Genomic DNA, 23,681 nt, shown 5'->3' with positions numbered 1-23,681 from the left:
TACTATTTCGCCCGACGGGGTCTAGTTATGCCATCGAAGAATCGAGCATCGAAGACTTAGCTGGTAGTATCAGTTTTGTGAGTATATATGTCGTGTATTACGTTTATGCATGTGGAAATTCGCAACACTTTTAAATCTAATATGTTATCACATATCAAACCTGTATACTCGCCAATACTTTTGTATTGACATTATTTTAACGTATGTTGCAGGTTTAGTTGAAATCTACATCAAATCAAGCTAGGAAGTCTAGAAACTCGCCTAAAATCTAGGTCGTCGGATTTGAATTGTTCGAGAGGACAAGAAATTTGTGATAACTTATGTGATTGTATTGTTTGTTAGTATGAGATAACAAATGTAATGCATATTATCGCAATCTAGTTGTTATGGATTCTTTTGAGAAATCTGATTCGCCTAGTGCCGCGCCCCGATGATTCCGCCATCGGTTGGGGTGTGACAACAAATGTCGTAGTGCATAATGGAGATGTGTTTGCCTTAAATGATAAATGTATTATTCTAATACAAATATTATAACCAGATTCAGGTGGCCACTGAGGTTATAGTCTTAGAAGTTGACAATAGGCAATGTTAACTTTCGAGTTACGAACACGTCATGACAATTGATCTCAACTGCAAAGTTATCTTTAGTGACTGGTCAAAGACAAAGATAATGTTATGGATCCAAAAACCTAAGGGTTTATTAGAGATCAAGTAGTGGAATGAGACTAAAGCCCATGGAAAAAGGGTGTGTGAAAGAAACCTACCTTAGTTGACTGGAGATCCCAAGATCTAAGTTCAATAGGACAACGAATTCATATGCCTAAGTGTGGTCACTATGGGGGCATAACTGATATGCATAAGCTAATATATAGGGTTATATATACTCCCTAAACGATAAAAGGGTATTTAAATACGTCCTAGTTCATTCCTATGAAATTTAGTGACAAACTGTGATGCTAAGCATATTATGTGGTTAATGATTTTGCGTAATCATGATAACCACAATGCTTTTAATGATTTAAGGAGAATCTCCTATGTTAAAGAGAAGTGGGGTCGCTTCGAATGGAACTGGAGGCACAATTCCTAGAGCTCTCGCAGAACAAGGAAAGTGTTCCAGGACCATTATTGGACACGACTATGAGAGGATGAACCGACTAAGGAGAGTATTGTGTGAAGTGTATTGTCGTCTACACAAATGGGGGGTTTGTTCAAGGACATCGTGTCTACAAACCGCTAGGAGGCTAAGTATGCTTCACAACGGAAAGTTCAAAGGGAGACCTACTTATCCGAGAATACTCAACTGTCGAGGTTCCATTGGAAACTTTGTGTGTTTTGATCAATCTCCATTCATGTGGGGAATTGTTGGAAATTTAGATATTATGAATGGATATTAATTTAGTGAGATTATAATTTATTGAAGTTATAATTATTTACTAGACTATTCATATGAAACATAAACTCTTAAGTAGAGTTTTTATGTCAATTTATTAGTTTTTATTAGAGTTAATGTCTCTAATAAATCTCTAATTAAGTACTAGACTCTTCATATGGAACATAAACTCTTAAGTTGAGTTTTTATGTCAATTTATTAGTTTTTTATTAGAGTTTATGTCTCTAATAAATCTCTAATTAAGTGAGACTTTTCTCTACCCCATGTCTTTTGTATTAAACGTAGGCTATGTGCCTAACTTGATGGGTTTTCATATATAAAACTACAAGAGTAAGAATACAAGTAGGTGACATAAAGTTATGCATGAAGAGTCCTTGAAGAAGAAGTACTTGATGACCTATATGTTGGGAACATATAGAGATAAGTTTCTCTACATGATTCAACTACAATTCTATTCTTAATTTCCAAAAGGTCTGACACTATGTTTTTATCCGGTGTAACCTCGGGTGTCGCGGCCCCCGACCCACCCTGGACGGAATCAGGGCCCGCGATGCAGATTTCAGTGGTACCCGTGGTATCTAATTTATGCGGCAGCGGAAGTCTTTTTATAACAGGATCTTTTATCCGTAAAATATGCTCGTTTAATATATTATACAAAGTTAAGGAATAAATCCCATAATGTACAATAGTTGATTTCACACAGAAATCTTTATTTTTCAAAACACGTTTTATTGGTTTATTTACACTGAGCCACTTCTCTGAGCTTGATAGTGCTTTACTGCACTTTTCCTGGATCACACAGATCACCTGAAACATGTTTGAAAAAGGTTTTGTCAGCGGGGAAATACTGAGTGAATCATTCTGTTTTCTAAAACGACCCGTTAGTTATAATTTACAGTATTAAGAGCGATTACAATGTTTCTATCAACCAATTATCAAGAATGGGTATTTGTCACTCGATTCATTTCTGTGACTGTGGTCATACCACTAGTGGGTCCCGTTGCCCATCTAGTGACGGTGTACTCACACAGAGTAGAAATAACTCACATAGAGTAATATTCACTCACATAGAGTGATAATAACAGTAATGTGCACAATACCCCACATACCAGCTGTAATTTGGTGATTACAAAGACTTAATCCCTGTAATTATAACCTTGAAAATAATTTGAGGTATTGTAATACTTACTCACAAACTGTGAGAAAACAATTTAAAAAGAAGAATGACTCACTTTGCAGATTAACGAGCAATAGATATAAGCCTACTGATTAGCCTTGTTAAAACCTAATTTAACACAATGCACACACAGACAGGTTAGTAACTAATACAACAGTTACGTCAATTCACGAGATTAAACCTTCACAACGATTAATCAGTGCAATACTCGATAATTCAATCGGATTCACAACGAATAACAGAGCATAGTCCGAATTCGAACAGCACTCTAATATTCAAGTCGAAATCACGACGAATAATCAAAGTACAAGCTCAATTGAGCAGCACCCAGACTATCGTTGGATAGTTATAATCGATCGGACGTTGAATCGTAATAGCGATCGAGTTATTACCCTGATTGCGGCAGCGTTTCGATAATCGTGTGTGTTTGTGAACTATTTCGTCTATAACTCAGAGAGTATTAAGAGTTAGGACGTCGAATGAACACCGAGCTTCAAGTGCCAACCCCCTCTATATATACTGAAAGTTGGACTCCCCCGCGTGTCGCGGAAGAAGTCGGGACATCTGTCGCGACTCGCCTGAGGTGACTATCTAGCCTAGAGTAGCCTTGTCGTGGTATAGCTTTGCTGAATCAGTTACCTCGAGAATTCTCAGTTTAGACAACGAGTAATTGTTGATAATTATTAACTAGGGTTTACCCCCTTGAGTTTTAGGGGCCCTAATCCTGATTCCGATTGTTATGAAAATTTCAGGGTTTACGCCAAATTACTTGGGTGTCTTAATTAGGGTTTTCTTATTGGATAATTATTATCCTAATTACGGGTTTTATTGACAGTTGTTACATCCTCCCCACCTTAAGAAAAATCTCGTCCTCGAGATTTACTGGAATAGATGAGGGTACTTTCGCTTCATTTCTGATTCCAGTTCCCAAGTGTATTCTGGTCCTCTCTTTGAATTCCATTTGACTTTAACCAACACCAGTCGTTTATGTTTGAGAAATTTGACTTTTCTATCCTCGATCTGTAGTGGTTTCTCTATAAACTTCAACTTTTCGTTTACCTCTATATCTTGAAGAGGTACTACCAGGGATTCATCTGCTAAACATTTCTTGAGATTGGATACATGAAATACATCATGTACTCCAGCCAGTTCTTCTGGTAGTTGTAAACGATAAGCAACTGGTCCGATTCATTGAATCACTGGGAATGGGCCAACGTACCTTGGACTTAACTTTCCTTTCTTTCCGAATCGTACTACTCATTTCCAAGGAGAAACTTTTAAAAGTACCTTATCTCCTACTTGAAATTCTAAAGGCTTACGACGATTGTCTGCATAGCTCTTCTGACGATCTCGAGCCGTTTTCAATCTTTCCTTAATCTGAGTTATCTTGTCAGTAGTTTCTTGTACTATTTCAGGACCTGATAATTGACTTTCTCCGATTTCTGCCCAACATACTGGAGTTCTGCACTTACGTCCGTACAGTGCTTCAAATGGTGCAGCTTCGATGCTGGAATGATAACTATTGTTATAGGAGAATTCAATTAATGGCAAATGGCTATCCCAATTACTACCAAAGTCAATTACACATGCTCGGAGCATGTCTTCTAGAGTTTGTATTGTCCTTTCACTCTGTCCGTCTGTTTGTGGATGATATGCAGTACTTAGATTTAGTCGAGTTCCCATTGCTTTCTGAAAACTTTTCCAGAAATGAGAAGTAAATCGACTATCTCTATCCGATACAATGGAGAGCGGGACTCCATGTAGGGATAGTACCTCGTCCACGTAGAGTTGTGCTAACCTTTCCATACTAAAGGTTTCTTTCATTGGTAAGAAATGAGCTGACTTGGTTAATCGGTCTACAATTACCCAAATCGCATCATTACCTCTTTTGGTTTTGGGTAACTTTGTAACAAAGTCCATTGTTATGAGTTCCCATTTCCATACAGGCATTTCTAACTGTTGTAGTAGTCCTGAAGGTTTCTGGTGTTCAGCTTTAACTTGTGAACAAGTTAAGCATTTGGATACGTATTTAGCTATATCCTTTTTCATTCCTATCCACCAGAAATTAGTTCTTAAATCTTGGTACATCTTATTGTTTCCTGGGTGCATGGTATATCTAGATTTATGAGCTTCTTCTAAAATCTTATTTCTTAACTCTCCTTTCTTAGGTACCCAAATTCGTTTCTTATGGAATTTCCAAATTCCATTATTTCCTTGTTCTAGTTCTTTTAGGTAACCTTTTATTCCTTCAGCATCATCTTGGATTGCTGTTTTCTGAACTTCTTTGATTTGTGCTGTTAAATCTACTTGTAGATTTAACCTCAGAGCACGGACTCGTTTCTGTTTCTCATGATACTTACGACTTAAGGCATCTGCAACTACATTTGCCTTTCCTTCGTGATATTGAATATCACAGTCGTAATCGCTTAGCATCTCCATCCATCTTCTTTGCCTCATGTTTAACTCTTTTTGCCCAAATATATATCTTAAACTTTTATGATCGGTATAGACAGTAAACTTACTTCCATACAGATAATGTCTCCAGATCTTGAGGGCAAAAATTATGGCTCCTAATTCTAGATCATGAGTCGTATAATTTTCTTCGTGCTTTTTCAATTGTCTAGAAGCATACACAATCACCTTCTTACGTTGCATTAACACACATCCGTATCCTAATTTTGAAGCATCACAGTATACCTCAAAATCTTCTGTTCCTTCAGGTAAAGTTAAGATTGGTGCATTCGTCAATCTATGCTTTAAAATTTTAAAGGCTTCTTCCTGTCTAGTTCCCCATTCAAACTTAACAGCTTTACAGGTTAACTTAGTTAATGGTACGGCTATCTTAGAAAAATCTTTGATAAATCGTCTATAGTATCCAGCTAAGCCTAGAAAACTTCTTATCTCCATAGCTGTTTGTGGGACTTTCCACTTTGTAATTGCTTCTATCTTAGCAGGATCTACATGGATACCTTCGTGATTTACTACATGACCTAAGAATTGTACTTCTTGCAGCCAAAATTCACATTTCGAGAATTTGGCATAAAGCCTTTCTTTTCTTAACAAAGTTAAGAGAACGTGTAAATGCTCACAATGTTCTTTTTGGCTTTTGGAGTAAATAAGTATATTGTCGATGAAAACGATCACAAATTTATCCAAGTATGGTTTACAGATTCGATTCATCATGTCCATGAATGCTGCTGGGGCATTCGTTAATCCAAAGGGCATGACTGTAAACTCATAATGACCATACCTAGTTCTGAAAGCAGTTTTAGGTATGTCTTCTTCTTGTACTTTCAACTGATGGTATCCGGATCTTAAATCTATCTTAGAGAAATACCTAGCTCCTTGCAATTGGTCAAAAAGATCATCAATCCTAGGTAGTGGGTATCGATTCTTAATCGTAACCTTATTCAATTCTCTATAATCGATACACATTCTCATCGATCCATCTTTCTTTTTCACAAACAATACCGGTGCACCCCAAGGGGATGAACTCGGTTGTATGAATCCTTTGCCTAGTAATTCATCTAATTGCTTTTTCAATTCTAGCATTTCGGTAGGTGCTAATCTATATGGTGCTTTAGCTATTGGTGCAGTACCTGGAATTAAATGAATTCTAAACTCTACTTCCCTATCAGGTGGTAACCCAGGTAATTCTTCTGGAAAAAACGTCTGGGTATTCTGACACTACCGGGATATCCTGAAGTTCTTTATCTTTAGTGTTAATGATTATTGAAATCATATACACCATTTCCTGTTTTCTTGAATAACTAGCTAATTTCATTACTGAGATAAATTTTAGTGGCTTTCGAGGTTTATCTCCAGTAATTAAAATTATTTCTCCTGAAGGGGTTTGAATTTCTACTGCATTTTTGTCACATAGGATTCGTGCATGGTTGGCTATTAACCAATCCATTCCTAATACTACATCGAATCCTGCTAAATTCATTGGTAACAAATTTGCAGAAAACTTATGGCCTAATAGTTCTATTTTTCCTTCTTGCCAGATTTTATCTATTTTCACAGAATTTCCTTCTGCGGTTTCTACTGTGAAGATTTGCCTAAGAGTGGTTAAAGGTAACTTGAGATCTTGGCAAAATAAAGTATTTATAAAACTTTGGTTTGCACCAGAGTCAAATAATACTTTTGCAAATACGTTGTGAACTAAGAACGTACCAGCTATCACATCTGGAATGAGTTCGGCCTCTTGAGTGGTCAGCTGGAATGCACGAGCATTTCTCTTGGTTGTTCCTTCAGCTGGTTTGGCTTGGTTAACTATAGGTTTAGCTAACTTAGGACATTCAAATTGAAAGTGTCCCCTCTCTCTGCAATTATAACAAACTTTTGTTTTCTTCCTGCCCTTTCATTTTGCAAAAATTGCAAACCATGTTGCATTGTCCATAATGCTTCTTTTTGCAAATTTTGCAGAAAGGAGATGATGAGGATTGTCCGGTTCCTCTCTTCTTGGTATTACCCACACGAAATCCTTGGGTAATCTTGTAAGCTAATTCCTTTTTGCGATCTTCCTCTCTTGTGCGTACCAATTCATCTGTTAGGGTATTAGCTAATTCTACAGCATCGTCAATAGTACGAGGTCTCGCAGCTTTAACGATGTTTCGGATTTCACTAATTAACCCCCAGATGTAACGAGAGATAAGTACCGGTTCTGGCGAAGCCAGTGATGGCACTACCCTTGCGTATTCAAAGAATGTCGAAGTATATCCCCGACAATCTACTCCTAGCATACGATGACTTAGGAACTTGTTTGCCATTTGTTCCTTCTCGTATTCGGGACAGAATTTTCTTTCAACAAGACTCTTAAATTCTTCCCAGCTTATTGCATAGGCTATCCTTCTTCCTTTTGCCTGGAGGACCGTGTTCCACCATTCAAGTGCTCCTTCTTTGAATAGATTTGATGCATACATCACTTGATCCTCTGTGGCACATTTGCTTATTGCAATTACTGCTTCGGTTTTCTCTAACCAACGCAGTGTTGCAGTTGCCCCTTCGTTACCTGCAAATTCAGCGGGTTTGCAAGCAAGAAATTCCTTGTAAGTGCAACCAGGCGTTGCAGCTTTCATTCTTTTAGGGAGTGGGGCCTGCTGCGGATCATGATCGTCATGATTACCGCCTCCATTTATGCTGTTACTGCCGTTATCTTCTGGAATACGTTTACTAGGAATTAATTGTGGTTCCGCAGGTTTTCGAACAGCAGCTACAATTTCTGGAATAGCATGAGCTATCCCTTGCGCGATAAAATGCTCGATATCTTGTCGAGTTATATATTGATCTTCCTGTTCTTGCTCAGATTGATTTACTTCATTAATTGGTTCATTGTTAGCGTTTTCCATCTGCTAATTGGTAAAATTATTAGTGTCTAACTTATCAATGACAAAATTCACATAGATACATATAGATTATCACAACATTCAAGTGTAACCAAAATTGTCGATTTCTCGACTTTTACTTTGTTAGTATATTGTATATGCATCCATACACACCGTATTTTACAGAGTTTTATTGCCCATTTTACAGAATTTTAAGTTACTATTATACAATATGGCTTTCTGTGGTTTAACTGACGGTTCTAGTAACGGTGCTCCCTCTCATCGTACTTCCAAGTTAGATGCTCCCCCATTTCCCTGATCCTATTACCTGTACCTATCAGTTCTTCACCGAACTGACGGAGTTCAGCTAGGTTTCCATTACTCATGGGAGGATTTGGGAGTGGTTCTGGGTCAAATTGTGGAAGGAAACTATAAGGACTGTTAACTATATTTTGGAATTGCCAGTCGTTGGTCCACCATTCCTCCATTTGGCCTAATGGTCTGGTATGAACTAGTGGTTCTGGAATAACTGGTCCTAGGTTTAGTGGGAATTGAACTGTAGCCGGGTAAGAAAAGAGATTATCGTTGATAGGCTCTAAAACATCACAATTTTCCAGTAGGCGATCTATTTCGTCCTGGAACGTGATTTCCTCCGACTGTTTAGAGCTTTCGCCAATCTCTATTCCCTTTTGCTTCAGATCTATTCCTATTTCCTTTTCAGGTGGTTTTGGACTTTCTCCAGTTTCTATTTCCTTTCCCTTGTTCATGATCACAGGATTTTCTATTTTAGGGAGTCTCCTAGTGGCAGGTTTCCTACGACGCACTTTCCTCCACCCTACATATCTTCTCTTCTTTTTGGGTTTGGCTTTTTCCAGCGGTGGAGCTTGGAATTCCACAGGTTCTTCTATGTCAGCAATGTAACCAGTAAAGTCGTGAGAGACTTCGATAGGCACTGGATATAAGTTGAGATTCTGGAATGCTTCCGACATCTCATTCATGCTGCATAGTATATATGCAAAATACAAGAATGTAATGTTAAAACTTTGGAACAAAGTTTAACAAACAAACACTGAAGTTTTATTGCATACTAATTTATACAAAGAACAACAGAAATAAACACACTTAGGACTTTATTTATTTACTGGATAGTGATTTTTCTTACTAGCCCCAACTTATCGGTTATTTTAGGGATTTGCATTTTCTACTACAGTAGCTAGCATATAGAGATTTGCCCATTTCTCGTCTATTTTATCTTCCCAAGGTGTACTATTACCCAACTCTTGGACTTCTGGGTTAAACCTAACTCTCTTGGTTCGGGGTTTCTGACTCTTTTTAAGTATCGAATCCCTTTTCTCTGCGGAAAGAGGATTCTCATAGTTTGCTTTGCGGACAAAGATTCCTTCTTCTAGGTTTACTGGGTTTCTAGAAGAAGATGCCACATCTAGTTTGTGGTAGATAGCAGACAACTTTTGCTTACCCATACTGTAACTAAAAATAGCCAGTTAATAAAACATATAATCACCGAATAACAATTAGTAAAATTAAGCATTGTCCAAATGCTTAATTTAGGCTTAATCAGTGGCTCGATCAGTGGCTCAATTTAATTATTAGCTCTGATACCACCTTCTGTCGCGGCCCCCGACCCACCCTGGACGGAATCAGGGCCCGCGATGCAGATTTCAGTGGTACCCGTGGTATCTAATTTATGCGGCAGCGGAAGTCTTTTTATAACAGGATCTTTTATCCGTAAAATATGCTCGTTTAATATATTATACAAAGTTAAGGAATAAATCCCATAATGTACAATAGTTGATTTCACACAGAAATCTTTATTTTTCAAAACACGTTTTATTGGTTTATTTACACTGAGCCACTTCTCTGAGCTTGATAGTGCTTTACTGCACTTTTCCTGGATCACACAGATCACCTGAAACATGTTTGAAAAAGGTTTTGTCAGCGGGGAAATACTGAGTGAATCATTCTGTTTTCTAAAACGACCCGTTAGTTATAATTTACAGTATTAAGAGCGATTACAATGTTTCTATCAACCAATTATCAAGAATGGGTATTTGTCACTCGATTCATTTCTGTGACTGTGGTCATACCACTAGTGGGTCCCGTTGCCCATCTAGTGACGGTGTACTCACACAGAGTAGAAATAACTCACATAGAGTAATATTCACTCACATAGAGTGATAATAACAGTAATGTGCACAATACCCCACATACCAGCTGTAATTTGGTGATTACAAAGACTTAATCCCTGTAATTATAACCTTGAAAATAATTTGAGGTATTGTAATACTTACTCACAAACTGTGAGAAAACAATTTAAAAAGAAGAATGACTCACTTTGCAGATTAACGAGCAATAGATATAAGCCTACTGATTAGCCTTGTTAAAACCTAATTTAACACAATGCACACACAGACAGGTTAGTAACTAATACAACAGTTACGTCAATTCACGAGATTAAACCTTCACAACGATTAATCAGTTCAATACTCGATAATTCAATCGGATTCACAACGAATAACAGAGCATAGTCCGAATTCGAACAACACTCTAATATTCAAGTCGAAATCACGACGAATAATCAAAGTACAAGCTCAATTGAGCAGCACCCGGACTATCGTTGGATAGTTATAATCGATCGGACGTTGAATCGTAATAGCGATCGAGTTATTACCCTGATTGCGGCAGCGTTTCGATAATCGTGTGTGTTTGTGAACTATTTCGTCTATAACTCAGAGAGTATTAAGAGTTAGGACGTCGAATGAACACCGAGCTTCAAGTGCCAACCCCCTCTATATATACTGAAAGTTGGACTCCCCCGCGTGTCGCGGAAGAAGTCGGGACATCTGTCGCGACTCGCCTGAGGTGACTATCTAGCCTAGAGTAGCCTTGTCGTGGTATAGCTTTGCTGAATCAGTTACCTCGAGAATTCTCAGTTTAGACAACGAGTAATTGTTGATAATTATTAACTAGGGTTTACCCCCTTGAGTTTTAGGGGCCCTAATCCTGATTCCGATTGTTATGAAAATTTCAGGGTTTACGCCAAATTACTTGGGTGTCTTAATTAGGGTTTTCTTATTGGATAATTATTATCCTAATTACGGGTTTTATTGACAGTTGTTACATCGGGCGCGTGGCTTTCTCCGGCAGTACACACTGCTTCGGCTGTTGTACTGTGGGAGACAGACGCGTCGTCTTTAGTAGAGCCGCGAAATCTGTTTTAAGGGAAGCGTATTGAACACGTTCCTCAGCCACAACCATCAACATTTGTTTGTTCTTTTTGTAGGAAATTATTGTACAAGAAGACGTGGATCAAGACCTCGTTGAAGCCTACACAACATACTGAAAACACAACGAACCATACAAGTAGACGCGATCAAAGATCAAGTTGAAGACTTTATCTTTTGAAGATATTGGTTTGAATCGATTGTTTTATTAAATATGTTGTAGTTCATATTTAATTTCGTTTGAATTTGTACACGGTTCATGTAATACAATTTCCCAAATGTTTAAAGAGAGTATCTTTATTTTTTTTATTAGTTTTATTAATAAAATTGTGACTCATTTCCTACAAATGTCAACGGGCACTTATACAAACGTGGGTACTATTTAACCAATGCGATCTAGCCTGCCTAGTCAACGTTTATGAAAACGTTTCCGCATCCAACCGACACAGTTGCAAAGAAGCTTAAGAAATTGCAAGAAGGGACAAAAAAAGATGTGGAACACGCTTTTGGTGTTCTAAAGGGAAAATGAGACATACTTAGGAAACCCATGCGGACCACAAATGTTGTCAGGATTAGGAGCATGACGTATGCGCGCATGATATTGTACAACATGATTTTTAAGGACGACAGGCATGCCTTCTCACCAGTCCACATAAGGGATTCTTTAGTTTAACCCGTTTTGGACAATGATGCCCTTGGTGAGATTATGGATCCACATACGCATTTCTGACTTCGCCTTGATCTTAAAAGATTTTTGTTTATTAGTATAGTAAGATAAGATATATATAAATGTAAATAAAAACGTTTGTCATTATAACACTAAAAAACCCGTCCACCGGGCGGGTATTAAACTAGTTACATATTGATCCGTTGCAGTAGAGGTAGACTCAACTCCATCTGAAATAGAAGACCGTCATCCTTCATCGGCAAATTGAAGTCCTACTACGTAGAATAGTCGCCACTCCGGTCCTTTCCTTTCCTTTCGTTAAGAAATGAGAGAGAATAGTATGCTTTATGATAATGATGTTGTGTTTAACTTTTTTAATTTATGGAGACTATGAGAAGGGGAATTCATATAACATATGACCAGCAGATAACGAGTTTTATAATAAATCACTTACAAATACTTTACTTTAATAAAACTACAAATATGTAAATTATATGTTATAATTTAATTCAGTTTGTTTATTCACCGATTCAATTTTATGTACATTATATTACATGCTAAATTGTTAGTTAAATGCATTATGATTATTATTATAAATTACTTTATTTTGTTTTGTTTTTAAAAGATCATGAGATTAGGCGTGATCAATTCAAGCTAAAACAGATGTCTAAGTGATGAAAATGAATTTAGAGATAAGATAGTAACATGCCCCTTATTTGGTTTTTACATTGTTCTTTTCTACAAAAATAAAGTGTGTTTATTTATTGTACTATGTTTTATGAAGGATTTTGATGATGTATGTGACGTTAGTATGTATCCTCACATGTTACACAACCAACTAAAATTTGTTGGTTCAGGCGCTTTCTTATTCCATTATTAAATAAAACAAACCTAAATGCTAACAATTGTTGGTTCAGGCCCTTTCTTATTTCCATTATTAGATAAAACAAACATAAATATGCTAAAAATTGACCCGTACCCATGACCCGAACCATCAATACTATCCCAACAAAAGTAAGGTTGCTAAAAATCGTTAAAAGACATGAGAAACAATTGTGATTTTTAACTATATAAACCCAGTGGTATAGTTCTAATTGATGTATAAGAGTCAGATTTTAAATGGATAAGCTTTGTAGTGTTCGAGACCGGTTAGAGGGGGACGACATGTGGCTGTGGCGTCATGATCCAGCTTCCACGGCTGAAATTTCAGAATGGAACTCTCTGTCTTTGTTGTTGGATTCGGTAATCTTTCTCTAGGTGACGACAAGTGGCTTTGGGTAGGTAACGGGTCGGATTGCTTCTCTGTCAAGGCGGTTAAGACGGTTATAGATGCGAAAAATGTCTATAGCAATCGTTACGTGATGGAGTGGTGCAATTTGGGTGCATGTTTTGCGAGGCGGGTCTAATGAGTCAGATTTTAAAATGCAACATTTTGGTTTGGCGCGCGGAGATGGATAGAATCCCGACCGCGGAGGCTCTGGCAAGGAGGGGAGTTTCGATCAATGATGATGTGTGCATGTTTTGCGAGGCGGGTCTGGACTCGGCTGCTCACCTCTTTACGGCTTGCCCCTTGGCATTGGGGTTATGGGAGAAAATTAGCTTGTGGTGTTGGGTCATGAACTTCTATGTCTTTTCAGTCCGTGATCTCTTAGAAATTCATGAACACGGGTGTCGGAGAGAAAGGCGTTGCATGGGATCATTATTGCCGCTTGTTGGTTCTTATGGAAGGCCAGGAACGACCTTAGGTTTAATGGGAAGAGGAGTAATGTCGAAGATGTTTTTAGTGAAGTTAGGTCGGTTAGTTTTTATTGGTTAAAGCATAGGGCTAAAAATGGCTCGTTTGCTTGGGGGGGTTGGTGTAAATTTGTTAATATGTAGTTCGGCCTGCTTGTTTTTTGTCGTCCCGGTTTTCGGGTTCGGTGTTTCTTAATGAAGTTCTCCTTTCGAAAAAAAAACTATATAAACCTATATCATAAGATGTTTGAATTGTTTCAAATATAATTTAATTAGAACTTAAATGTTGAAGAACATTATTAAAATCTGACTCTTATACATCATTATTAAAACAATTGTGATACAACAACCCAGTGGTAGTTGTATCACACTTGATTAAATAATTAAATTCTTACCCACTCTTATACATCAATTTATGAAGATTTATGATCAGGAGAACTTAATAGTTGGGTAAAATATAAATTAATTATAATGCTTATAAAAGACTTGATTAATTTATTTGTCTGATATTTTATAAACTACTATATTGCTATGGGTTGAACAGGTTAATCACAATAGTTGCAGAAGATAGAGGAGTATTTGAGAGATAGAGTAATAGCAAGGAGGAAGAAGGCAAGAAAGATAGTGAGGCAATTTTCTGATGATTCATTCCAAAACGAAGGATTACAATTTAAAGGGAAAAACAATTAGAAAACTTCAAAGCTACTCCTAACAACTAGGAAGTAGTAAACGTTAACTGGCATCCCCACCATTCCTTTATTTAAGCAAAACTAAATCAAAAGACTAGAACACGTTGGCGGCTAATTCCCTGCTCACACATCTTGCACCTGAGCTTTGACTCCTGGCCCACCTGGGCTTTGACTTCTGGATCTCCCTTTGGGCTTAACTCGTCTTTGGCCTTCATGCTCGACATGGGCTTCGACACGTAACATATATCCTTTGAGATTATAACTTCATAGCATAGCATTCTTTGCAGCAGCCATGGCTGATCCTCCAAATCATTTCTTCAAGTTCATTCCACCAGACTCAAAGTTTAACCTCGTAAGTTTTAATAATCTGGATATAGATCATACTTTTTAAAGCATCCAACATGAAAAATAATACATACTTTCTCTATATATGAATTTGCAGTCTATTCCAAAATCTTTTTTGACCAAGTTGGACAGATGGAGAGGCAAGAAAGCGATACTGAGACGAGGGCGTCGCAAATGGGCGGTGCACATTGGCGACAGAGGGGTTTTTGGTGATGGTTGGAGGAAGTTTGTGGTGGAGAATGGAGTGCAAGAGTTTGACATTATTGTGTTCAAACATCAAGGAAACATGGTGTTTGACTTTTTTGTGTTTGACCCATCTACATGTGAAAGACAATATCCATATTTACCTGACAATGTAGAAGTCTCTCTCCCAGAATCTGATTCACTTCACACACATGGTAATCTCACTTCTGTTGTACCCTTTGCTTTTATAAAGAGAAAATTACGAAAATAGCCACCTCATGCGTCCTTGGAGTGGCGCATCACGGATCCAAATGTGCGGGATGCGTATGGAAACAATGGGATGCGTCTTTGGAGCGAAACCCAATAGAAAATGGACACGTAGCGGCAGACTCCTCCAAGGGGTCAGACAGACTCCTCCAATGAGTCAGGCAGACTCCTCCGAGTGTGAGATCCAAGGCGTCAGGCCTGACCCCTTGGAAGAGTCTGCCTGACCATTTGGAAGAGTCTGCCTGACCCCTTGGAAGAGTCTGCCTGACCCCTTGGAGGAGTCTGCCGCCACGTGTCCATTTTCTATTGGGTTTCGCTCCAAAGACGCATCCCAAGACTTCCATACGCATCCCACGCATTTGAATCCGTGATGCGCCACTCCAAGGACGCATGAGGTGGCTATTTTCGTAATTCAACCCTGCTGTTGGCTATTTTCGTAATTTTCTCTTTTATAAATTGTACATTACTTATTCTTGTAGTTTTGATATGTTGATTAGAGATGTCAAAGAGGCTCAAAAAGCGCAAGTGGACTGACTATTCATCTCAAAGCAACGATAAACGTTGTTTTGTGACCATAATGACACCTTATTTAATCAGAACAACAAGAATGGTAGGTCAAACAAACAATGTTTAACTTAAATATATATGGTACTAGACGTATGATTCTGAAAACAAAGTACAAATGTAGTTAGTTAGTTAGTTATACCTCGTTTTGCAGCATGTTCCAATGAAATTCGCTAGATCAAACGGATTAACTACCAAAGGATTGCGCACACAAATAGTTTTAGTGGATGAAGCAAAGAGGACATGGCCAGCAACACTCCATGTGAAGAGAGATCAAATTCGTTTAACGGGTTGGCGTAAACTCATGATAAAAAATGACTTAAAAATTGGGGATGCGTGTATGTTTAAGCTCGTCGAGGATGGAGATGTGCCCGTTTTCAGTTTCTATAGTACGGTTTTTTTTTTTTTTTTTTTTTTTTTTTTTTTTTTTTTTTTATGTTTACACATTAACTTTGTTATTCAGATCTAGGAAAGAAGAAAACCAACAACCATGTGCAAGTAAAGAAGGAGAGTAGATCTACGATAAAGATAAAGACGATGACTGGATCGAATCTCGGCAATCATCCTTACTTTATTTTAACTATGAAGCCTTCTTATAGAGAGTGGGGATTGGTAACTTCTATAAACCCTACATGAATCTCATGGTAAACAAAAATTAATCTATTTTGATGATAACTTTTTTCATTTGTAGTGTCTTCCAGTTGAATTTTCGAAATCATGTCGTTTAAAAGCAGGAGAAATGATCCTCAGAAACGATAAAGGTAGATCATGGAAAATTCAGCTCAAGAAAAAAGGTGAAAAATATTACAATTTTGGTTATGGTTTTAGAGATTTCTGGGATGCAAATGGATTAGAGGTTGGTGATGACTACAAGTTTGAGCTCGTTGAGAACGAGGAGGACAAGCCTCCCATTGTGAACTTTTCGTGTAAGCTATTATATTCCCTCTTGCCTTTGGTCATTTCAGTTACAATACATTCAATTTTTCTTATCATTATGAGGTCCACACCAGTGTTGTAAAAATCGGTATTAATCGGTGCCTAGGCGCTAGTCGGGTGTTAGCTGATTAATTTTGAGCTAGTCGGACCATTAGTCGGTAGTCGGTCCTAGTCGGTGCAAGGCGACCCAAATCGGCCCAAGTCGACCAAATCGTTTCTAGTCGGCCCACTTTTTTTTAGTTTAAATCTGGTCCAAACAAATGTTTTTAACCATTAAATACATGGCCCAAGTTGTTTAGTTCCAATCTGGCCCCAAAGAAACATGTTTCTAACCCTTTAAAACATATTTCATGAGGCCCTGACTAATATGTTAATGTTTGAATGTTTAAATACTTAAATTGCTATATTTTAAACGTCGTTGTTTGAATTTTGAACTATTTTTAAGTATTATATTGATATTAATGTGTGCATTGAATGTTTAAATACATGATTTGCTATGTTTTAAACTTAGTTGTTTGAATTTTGAACTATTTTTAGCATTATATTGATATTAATGTACGTGTATATATATAAATTTAAAAATTATATATAAAAATTCCGATCCGATTAATCCCTAGTCAGTACTCCACTGCCCGACTAGCGCCTAGCGATCTCTACAACACTCGTCCACACTATGGTTGTAAAGAGACAGTTGTTTGTTAATTTGTTAGTCGAGATCAGTTTGCTAAAAGATCGAATCAAGTGTATGTGACCAAAAAAATGCATATTTGTCGCAGTGAACGTAGACTCGGTTCCCTCTGGAAAAGAAGACCCCTCATTATACTACATTGGCAAAGTGAACACCTACTCCATGGTAATATATTCAAAACATTTAGATGTCAATATAAGAAAAAAAAACACAAGATATATGCAATGAATTAACTGTTGAAAATGTGTGGTCCATGTAGTATTTGGCTAGTGAATTTGTGAGGAAGAATGGATTACTCAACAAAGAAGAAATGATTCTCAAAAACGACGACGAGAGGTCATGGATGGTGGATGTAAAGCATGGAAGGAAGTATTGTTACTTAGGACAAGGATGGAAAGGATTTTGTGCTGCAAATGGCTTAAAGGAAGGGGATCTTATCAAACTTGAGCTGGTCAGTAATGGTGACATACCCGTCGCAAAGTTTTACATTCAATAGATCCGTTAGTTACTGCAGCTAACAAGGCGTATCGTTCATGATGGCTAAAAGTATATCGATTTATAACGTGTTTTGACGAACGTTTGTGTTATAAGTGTATCTTTTGTAAAACCATCCAAACGTTTGTAATATGTAATCGTGAAGTATAGTCGTAATTCATATATAAGGCGGTGGACTTTGGGTATATGTAATCTTGAAAGATTAGGACACATCACACATAGCTTAATATATTGTTGTGTCAAGTTTTATGTATCTAATTAGTATAGAACTTTGTCATCTTCAAGTATTTAAATGGGTTGATGGTTAAATCCTTAGGATACCTTGATTCTCAAATATTTGAAATGGGTAAGGTACTTATGTGGATATTCAATCGACTCAACATATTCATGTAAGTACAAGTTTTGAATTGTTTCTTAAGAATTAGATATATGATCATACAAGATTTAGAAGTTTATTTATAATTATTAAATTCTATATTTCATCTTTGATTTAGTGCCTTGATTGGTGACTTTGATTTAGGATTGTGCAACCCATGCATTTAGGATCATTTTATAAAATCTTAAAAAGAAGATAAAATTAAAAAAAATTAAGTTGGCGGGGTCATCATCCAAAAAAAAATTAAGATGTGTGTTCATTCTTCATTTCCAATGTTTCTACCTTAGAGGGGCATGATCCAAAGACTATGACGTGACGCCTACGTGACGGATCATCCCCAAAAGATGACCCTCTACCATACCGCATAGCCTAAATATGAAAAAGGAAATCACAAAACAAAGGTAAAACCATCCAAATGGAAATGCCGATAGATACTACCTTAATATCATTTTAGCATTGGTGGTTAGAATTTAGGTAGTGTTTGGTATGAGATAATGAAGGAGGGAATTGAATAGGCCATTTAAGGGTAATAAAAATAGGCATGTTTGGTTTACACCTCGAATCCCTTTACCTCAAAACACCTTCCATCTATTCCTTCGCTACCCCCAGTTTTTTTTTCATTCCGTCCCGTAATACATTAGTAATTCTCTATTTTACCCTCCCTTACGCTCTGTTCCCGAGTTAACTTAACGAGGGATAAGAAAAGAAAGCAAAAGTGAGAAAGGAAAGGACGAGAAAGGAAAAAAAAGATGACTTTCTCACCGCTTCCTCCCAAATCGGAAGGAAAGAAAAATTAAAGAATTTAGCCTAGTTTTCCTGTCATTTCCTTTCTTTTCATTCCTTAAATGAAAATCGGGAACACGACATGTTTTCTTTTCCTTTCTTTTCCTTCCTTAAATGAAACTCTGGAACACAAAATATTTTTACTTTCTTTCTGTTTCCTTTCCTTTCCTTCCGTTAGTAAACTCTGGAACATAGTGTTAGTGTATCTCCTGCTCTCCAAAAGTTCACAATCACCGACCACCACAAACGAACCTTCCCCTAATGATTATCCAGTTGTATATCACCCGTCGGGAGTCCGCCGCTCATCAATGTCTCCGATTGATATCCGTATCTTATATGGATTCTGGTGATGTGTGTTATGTGATCTCCGTTGACGAGGCCAAAACGGGAAGCAAACACCATTGATAAGCCGACCAGTTGGTGGTTTTTTTGGGTGCTAGATAGCAATACCATAATATGTTCTTCAAAAATTCAGGTGATTTTTTTATGCGATCTCGTATCTTATACGAATTCCGGTGATGTTTGTTATGTGATCTCCGTCAACGAGGCCGAAGCGGCAAGCAGACACCATTGATAAGCCGACCGGTCGCTGGTTTTTGGGTGCTAGATAGCAATACAATAAGATGCTCTTCAAAAATTAGGCTTGAAATTGTTTTTATATGAAACATCAGAAACCTTGTATGAACTCGGGGAGAACAAATAACCTGATACAGAAATAGGCTCAAACGCAAATTAGCAGCCCAATTATTGAAAAAACTTTGCCTCCATAGCTGGTGTTACCGGCAACGGTTTTGTTGCTGCTAGTATAAAATATGTATAGTTCTTTATATAACAAAGCAAGCTCACACGCAAATCAGCAGCCCAAATATTGAAAAACTCTTGCCTCCATCAAGTATTAGGTTGATTGGATAATGTTGTGATTTTATTAGTTGAAAAAGGATTTTGTTTTTTTATAATACGAAAACACAACTTTAGGATTAGTAATTTTGTAAATCTTGAGCATTCATTTTAATTTTGATCTAGTTGTTATGAAAAATGGTAAGTTTTCTTTATTGTATGACAGGGGTACTTTTGTCTTTTTACACCTACCAAGCATCACAAATTAATGATTCACTCTATTCATATAGGACTAACCAAACATGACAATGGAATAGGAATGATCCATTTCTTTCGCTTGTTCATTCCATTCCTCCGTCCATTCCATTCTATCTTACATTCCATTCAGTGGCGGACTCATGATTTTTGGACATTGGGATCCCATTTTTTCGGTGTTCAAATTTTTTGGGTCGGTCGTTGTTCGGGTCGGGTCGAGAAATATAATAGAAAACAATATCGTAAATAAATTACAAGTTTCATTTACTACACATTCAGCTAAATATAGGTGAAAAAAATTGAAATAGAGAAAAAAAATAAAGTGATTACTTTAAAATCAGGTTTAAAAAAACACAAAAAAAAACAAAGCAAATGGGTATCGAACCCGAGACATTTTGTGTGTAAACAAGGGATTTTACCACTACATCAGGCTCACTTTCATTGTTATGGGGTCCAACTAAATTATTTTATGGGGATCCATAGAAAATTTTATATACCGCTTCTACTACTTTTTTAAAAAAAGATTGGGGTCCGGGGACCCTGTTCCTCTTAACGTGGGTCTACCCCTGATTTCATTACCTCATACCAAACAGACCCTTAGGATTTAGGAGTGAATGTTGGATTGGGATACTATGATGTTGCAAACAAAATATATTGGTGCGTCACCACCGATCATTCCTCAATTCAAGTAGGGATGAGCAAATGGTACCGGGTGTCGGTTACGAACCGGTATCAATTTTACCGAACTAAAACATTTTCGGTACATATTCAGTATCGAACTGTACTGTACCGGGTATTTTCAGTATTGGTACCCGTTTTTAGGGAAATTTCGATACCGGTAACCCGGTTAATACCGAGTTCATTCCTAAGTTCCAGGTACTTTCAAGAGTTATTTTTTTTTTTCTTTATAGAGAAAGTTTTCAATAAAATTAAAAAAAATATATAGAGTTTTAAGGAGAATGTTTTCAATAAAATAAAAAAAGCACGTTGTTGAATCATGATATAAGCATAAGTATGTTATAAATTCTCGAACAGCAAATACTTTAAATTAAAAATCAGTTTTAAACTAACACCACCTTTTATGGTTTTTATGTCAGCCCAAACTATAATCGGTTATATATAAAAATAACAGTAAACTTACTACAAATTACGGACATTCAATTAATTAGTATTTATTTTATTTAGAAAATATCTAATAAATTAGATTCATGGGTAACCTGATGATTAAAAACCATCCTAAAATTCATTAATCAACTGTCTTAATTTATGGTGTAATTCAATATAAGTAATTAAAACTTTGTTAGAAACTAGTTTAGAGTTGTGATATATGTGCTAAATCTTTGGTGCATGTCTAATTGTAACTGTTAAACTATACTATCAACTATATTTATATGTAATCGCTAATTTCCTGTTGTCACTAGTTCGTGGGTGATAATTCCTTTTTCCTTTCTTCATCTGTGAGTCATCGCTGACCCGTTGGTGTATCCTTTTTCTACCGGTGTGAGTTGTGAGTATAAATGTTTTCTTATTTATAATCATTTTATTTGGGTGAGGTTTGGCTATAAAGTCTAAATCTCCTAAAAATTGTACAAAGTCATAAAACCCTATAATTTTAGACGTAAAACACTATAACTTCTATGTAATGACTTTGAATCGTTTATGTAATGGCTTTTCTGAATCATTAAGACTATTGATTTTGATTGATAATTCATGCACCTAATTTGCTAATAGTTTATACCATACCAGTTAAACACTTGATTCTGTTGATGTTAAATGCAAGTTTATACATTAATAGTTAAACACTTAATACAAAAATGGGTGTCAGAATTTTATTTCGCTTCAGGCCCCAAAAAACATTGAGCCGGCCCTATCTCTCGCATGCGTTGTATTAAACATATATTGGAAGAACATGAAATATTAAGGCATTCCGCTACAAACACATCAAGTTTTGGGATTTTGGCCAAGATTATTTATCCAATTAATTTGATCTGATTCAATTCACTATTGGAACATCACAATCGACCTTATTGAGTCGTCTTTTACTTTAACGACAATACATACAACCAATCATAATGTACTAACTATAATAATATACAACCAAGTGTAATGTAAACGTATACCTCACCTCATCTCAATTACAATATTATACGTAGTTTATACAAAATTTTACCTATATTATAATCGTTTATGGATTAAATATGCAGAATTAGGTTCAAGAGTGAACGCTAGTGTATTTGTGAACTGAGTGAACTAATCCTTGCCATAGACGTGTGTAAATCAATGGCCAGGATTCGATATTTTATGATTTGATGATGAAATCCTAACCATACACGTGTGTAAATCAATAGTAAGATTTTGTTTACACAATTCGTAAATACATTAATGATCCTGTAAAACCCCACCCTAAATATGCATTGTATATAAATATAAATTTCACCATCACCACCGTATGTTGGTAAAGGTGTAAGTGACGCAAAGGCCTAGTCACGTGCATGACCAGCCGCGTTTTCCGGCATTAGACCCCCAAATTGCTCGTTTCCCACGACACCGAAAAAAAAAAAGAAACTTCAATCAAAAGCAAATATTTAAAGATAAGAGTATCATGAAGATTTATGAAGTATAAACTAATTTATACACTAATAAAACTATATTCATACGTTAAATCTATAACCAATTTTAATACAACAGCATCAAAACAATCATTTGTACAATATTGTATTAGTGCCAGAGAAGTTATACCATTTTATTTCTCAAATATGTATATGTGATTTTCAAAGCTTATAATTTAAATATGGTTTTGTTTAAACAAATCTCGTACATGTTATTAGCAAGGATGCTAAATAAGTCGTGTTCACAAGTGAGAGTGTCAAACTCGCCACACTCCCCAAAAATCATATTAAAACACAACATGAACTTGAACATGACATAGATTTTCATTGGATGATAGGAACAAACCCGAGGGTGATTTAATACATAAACAATTTAATTGGAACTCTCGTGCCTCATAAAAATCTACATACATTGCTTCAACTATGATATTCAATACCAATAATCCTTAACTACTATTTTTGCCCAAATATAAACTTGGAATTAAGGTTGTTCACGAGCAGAGCTGAGCCGAGATAGGGCAAGATCAGGCTCGGCTTGATTATAAACAAAGTCGGCCCGGCTTGGCTCAGATTTGAAATCGTGCTAAAAATCTAAGTTTGAGTTCGACTTGCTTTGGCTCGATTTTAAAAAGATTAACTAAAATATAGCTCTCAAAATTCAATAGTCTAAAATATTATTATATTATTCAACAGTTCAAAAAATATATTCAAAATTAGTTCAATCTAATATATTACAAGCCAAAACTAAGTTCATCAACACAAAATAAATTTTATATTTCAACGAAATACAATATAAGTTTATTAGCATGGTAATCAACTTTCAAATATGCCATAAATATTAAATTACACGCCTATATATATGTAAATAATAATTGATTTTTTTAATATATTATAATGTATTATAAAAATAAAATATATTAAAAGTACAATAATTCCAACTAAGTCGAGCCGAGCTACCGAGTGAGGCAAACTGGATCATTACAAGCCGAGCTAAACTCACTTTCTAATTGAGCCAAACTGGCTCGACTCAGTTTCAAACCGAGTAATATCAAACGAGCTTTTTCCAAGTTAAATCCGAACAAGTTCTAAGCCGTGAGTTTTTTAGACAAGCCTATCT

The 23,681-nt window shown here is 36.4% G+C and overlaps 1 protein-coding gene across 1 annotated transcript; it reads left to right on the top strand.

Annotated features, from left to right (window-relative positions):
* The first annotated feature begins 14,083 nt into the window (after window positions 1-14,083).
* Window positions 14,084-17,889, top strand: LOC110937804 (B3 domain-containing protein REM17). The gene is made up of 8 exons (XM_022180265.2): window positions 14,084-14,578; window positions 14,669-14,969; window positions 15,519-15,631; window positions 15,740-15,974; window positions 16,049-16,197; window positions 16,277-16,511; window positions 17,298-17,374; window positions 17,469-17,889. The coding sequence occupies exons 1-8, from the start codon at window positions 14,519-14,521 to the stop codon at window positions 17,703-17,705; spliced, it is 1,407 nt and encodes a 468-aa protein (XP_022035957.1). The 5' UTR covers window positions 14,084-14,518; the 3' UTR covers window positions 17,706-17,889.
* Window positions 17,890-23,681: the final 5,792 nt, after the last annotated feature.

This window comes from Helianthus annuus, chromosome 1 (genome assembly GCF_002127325.2).
Source record: "Helianthus annuus cultivar XRQ/B chromosome 1, HanXRQr2.0-SUNRISE, whole genome shotgun sequence".
In the NCBI taxonomy this organism is placed as follows: Eukaryota; Viridiplantae; Streptophyta; class Magnoliopsida; order Asterales; family Asteraceae; genus Helianthus; species Helianthus annuus.
Note: the sequence above shows the minus strand (reverse complement) of the source record. Positions and strands in the feature narration are given on the sequence as shown.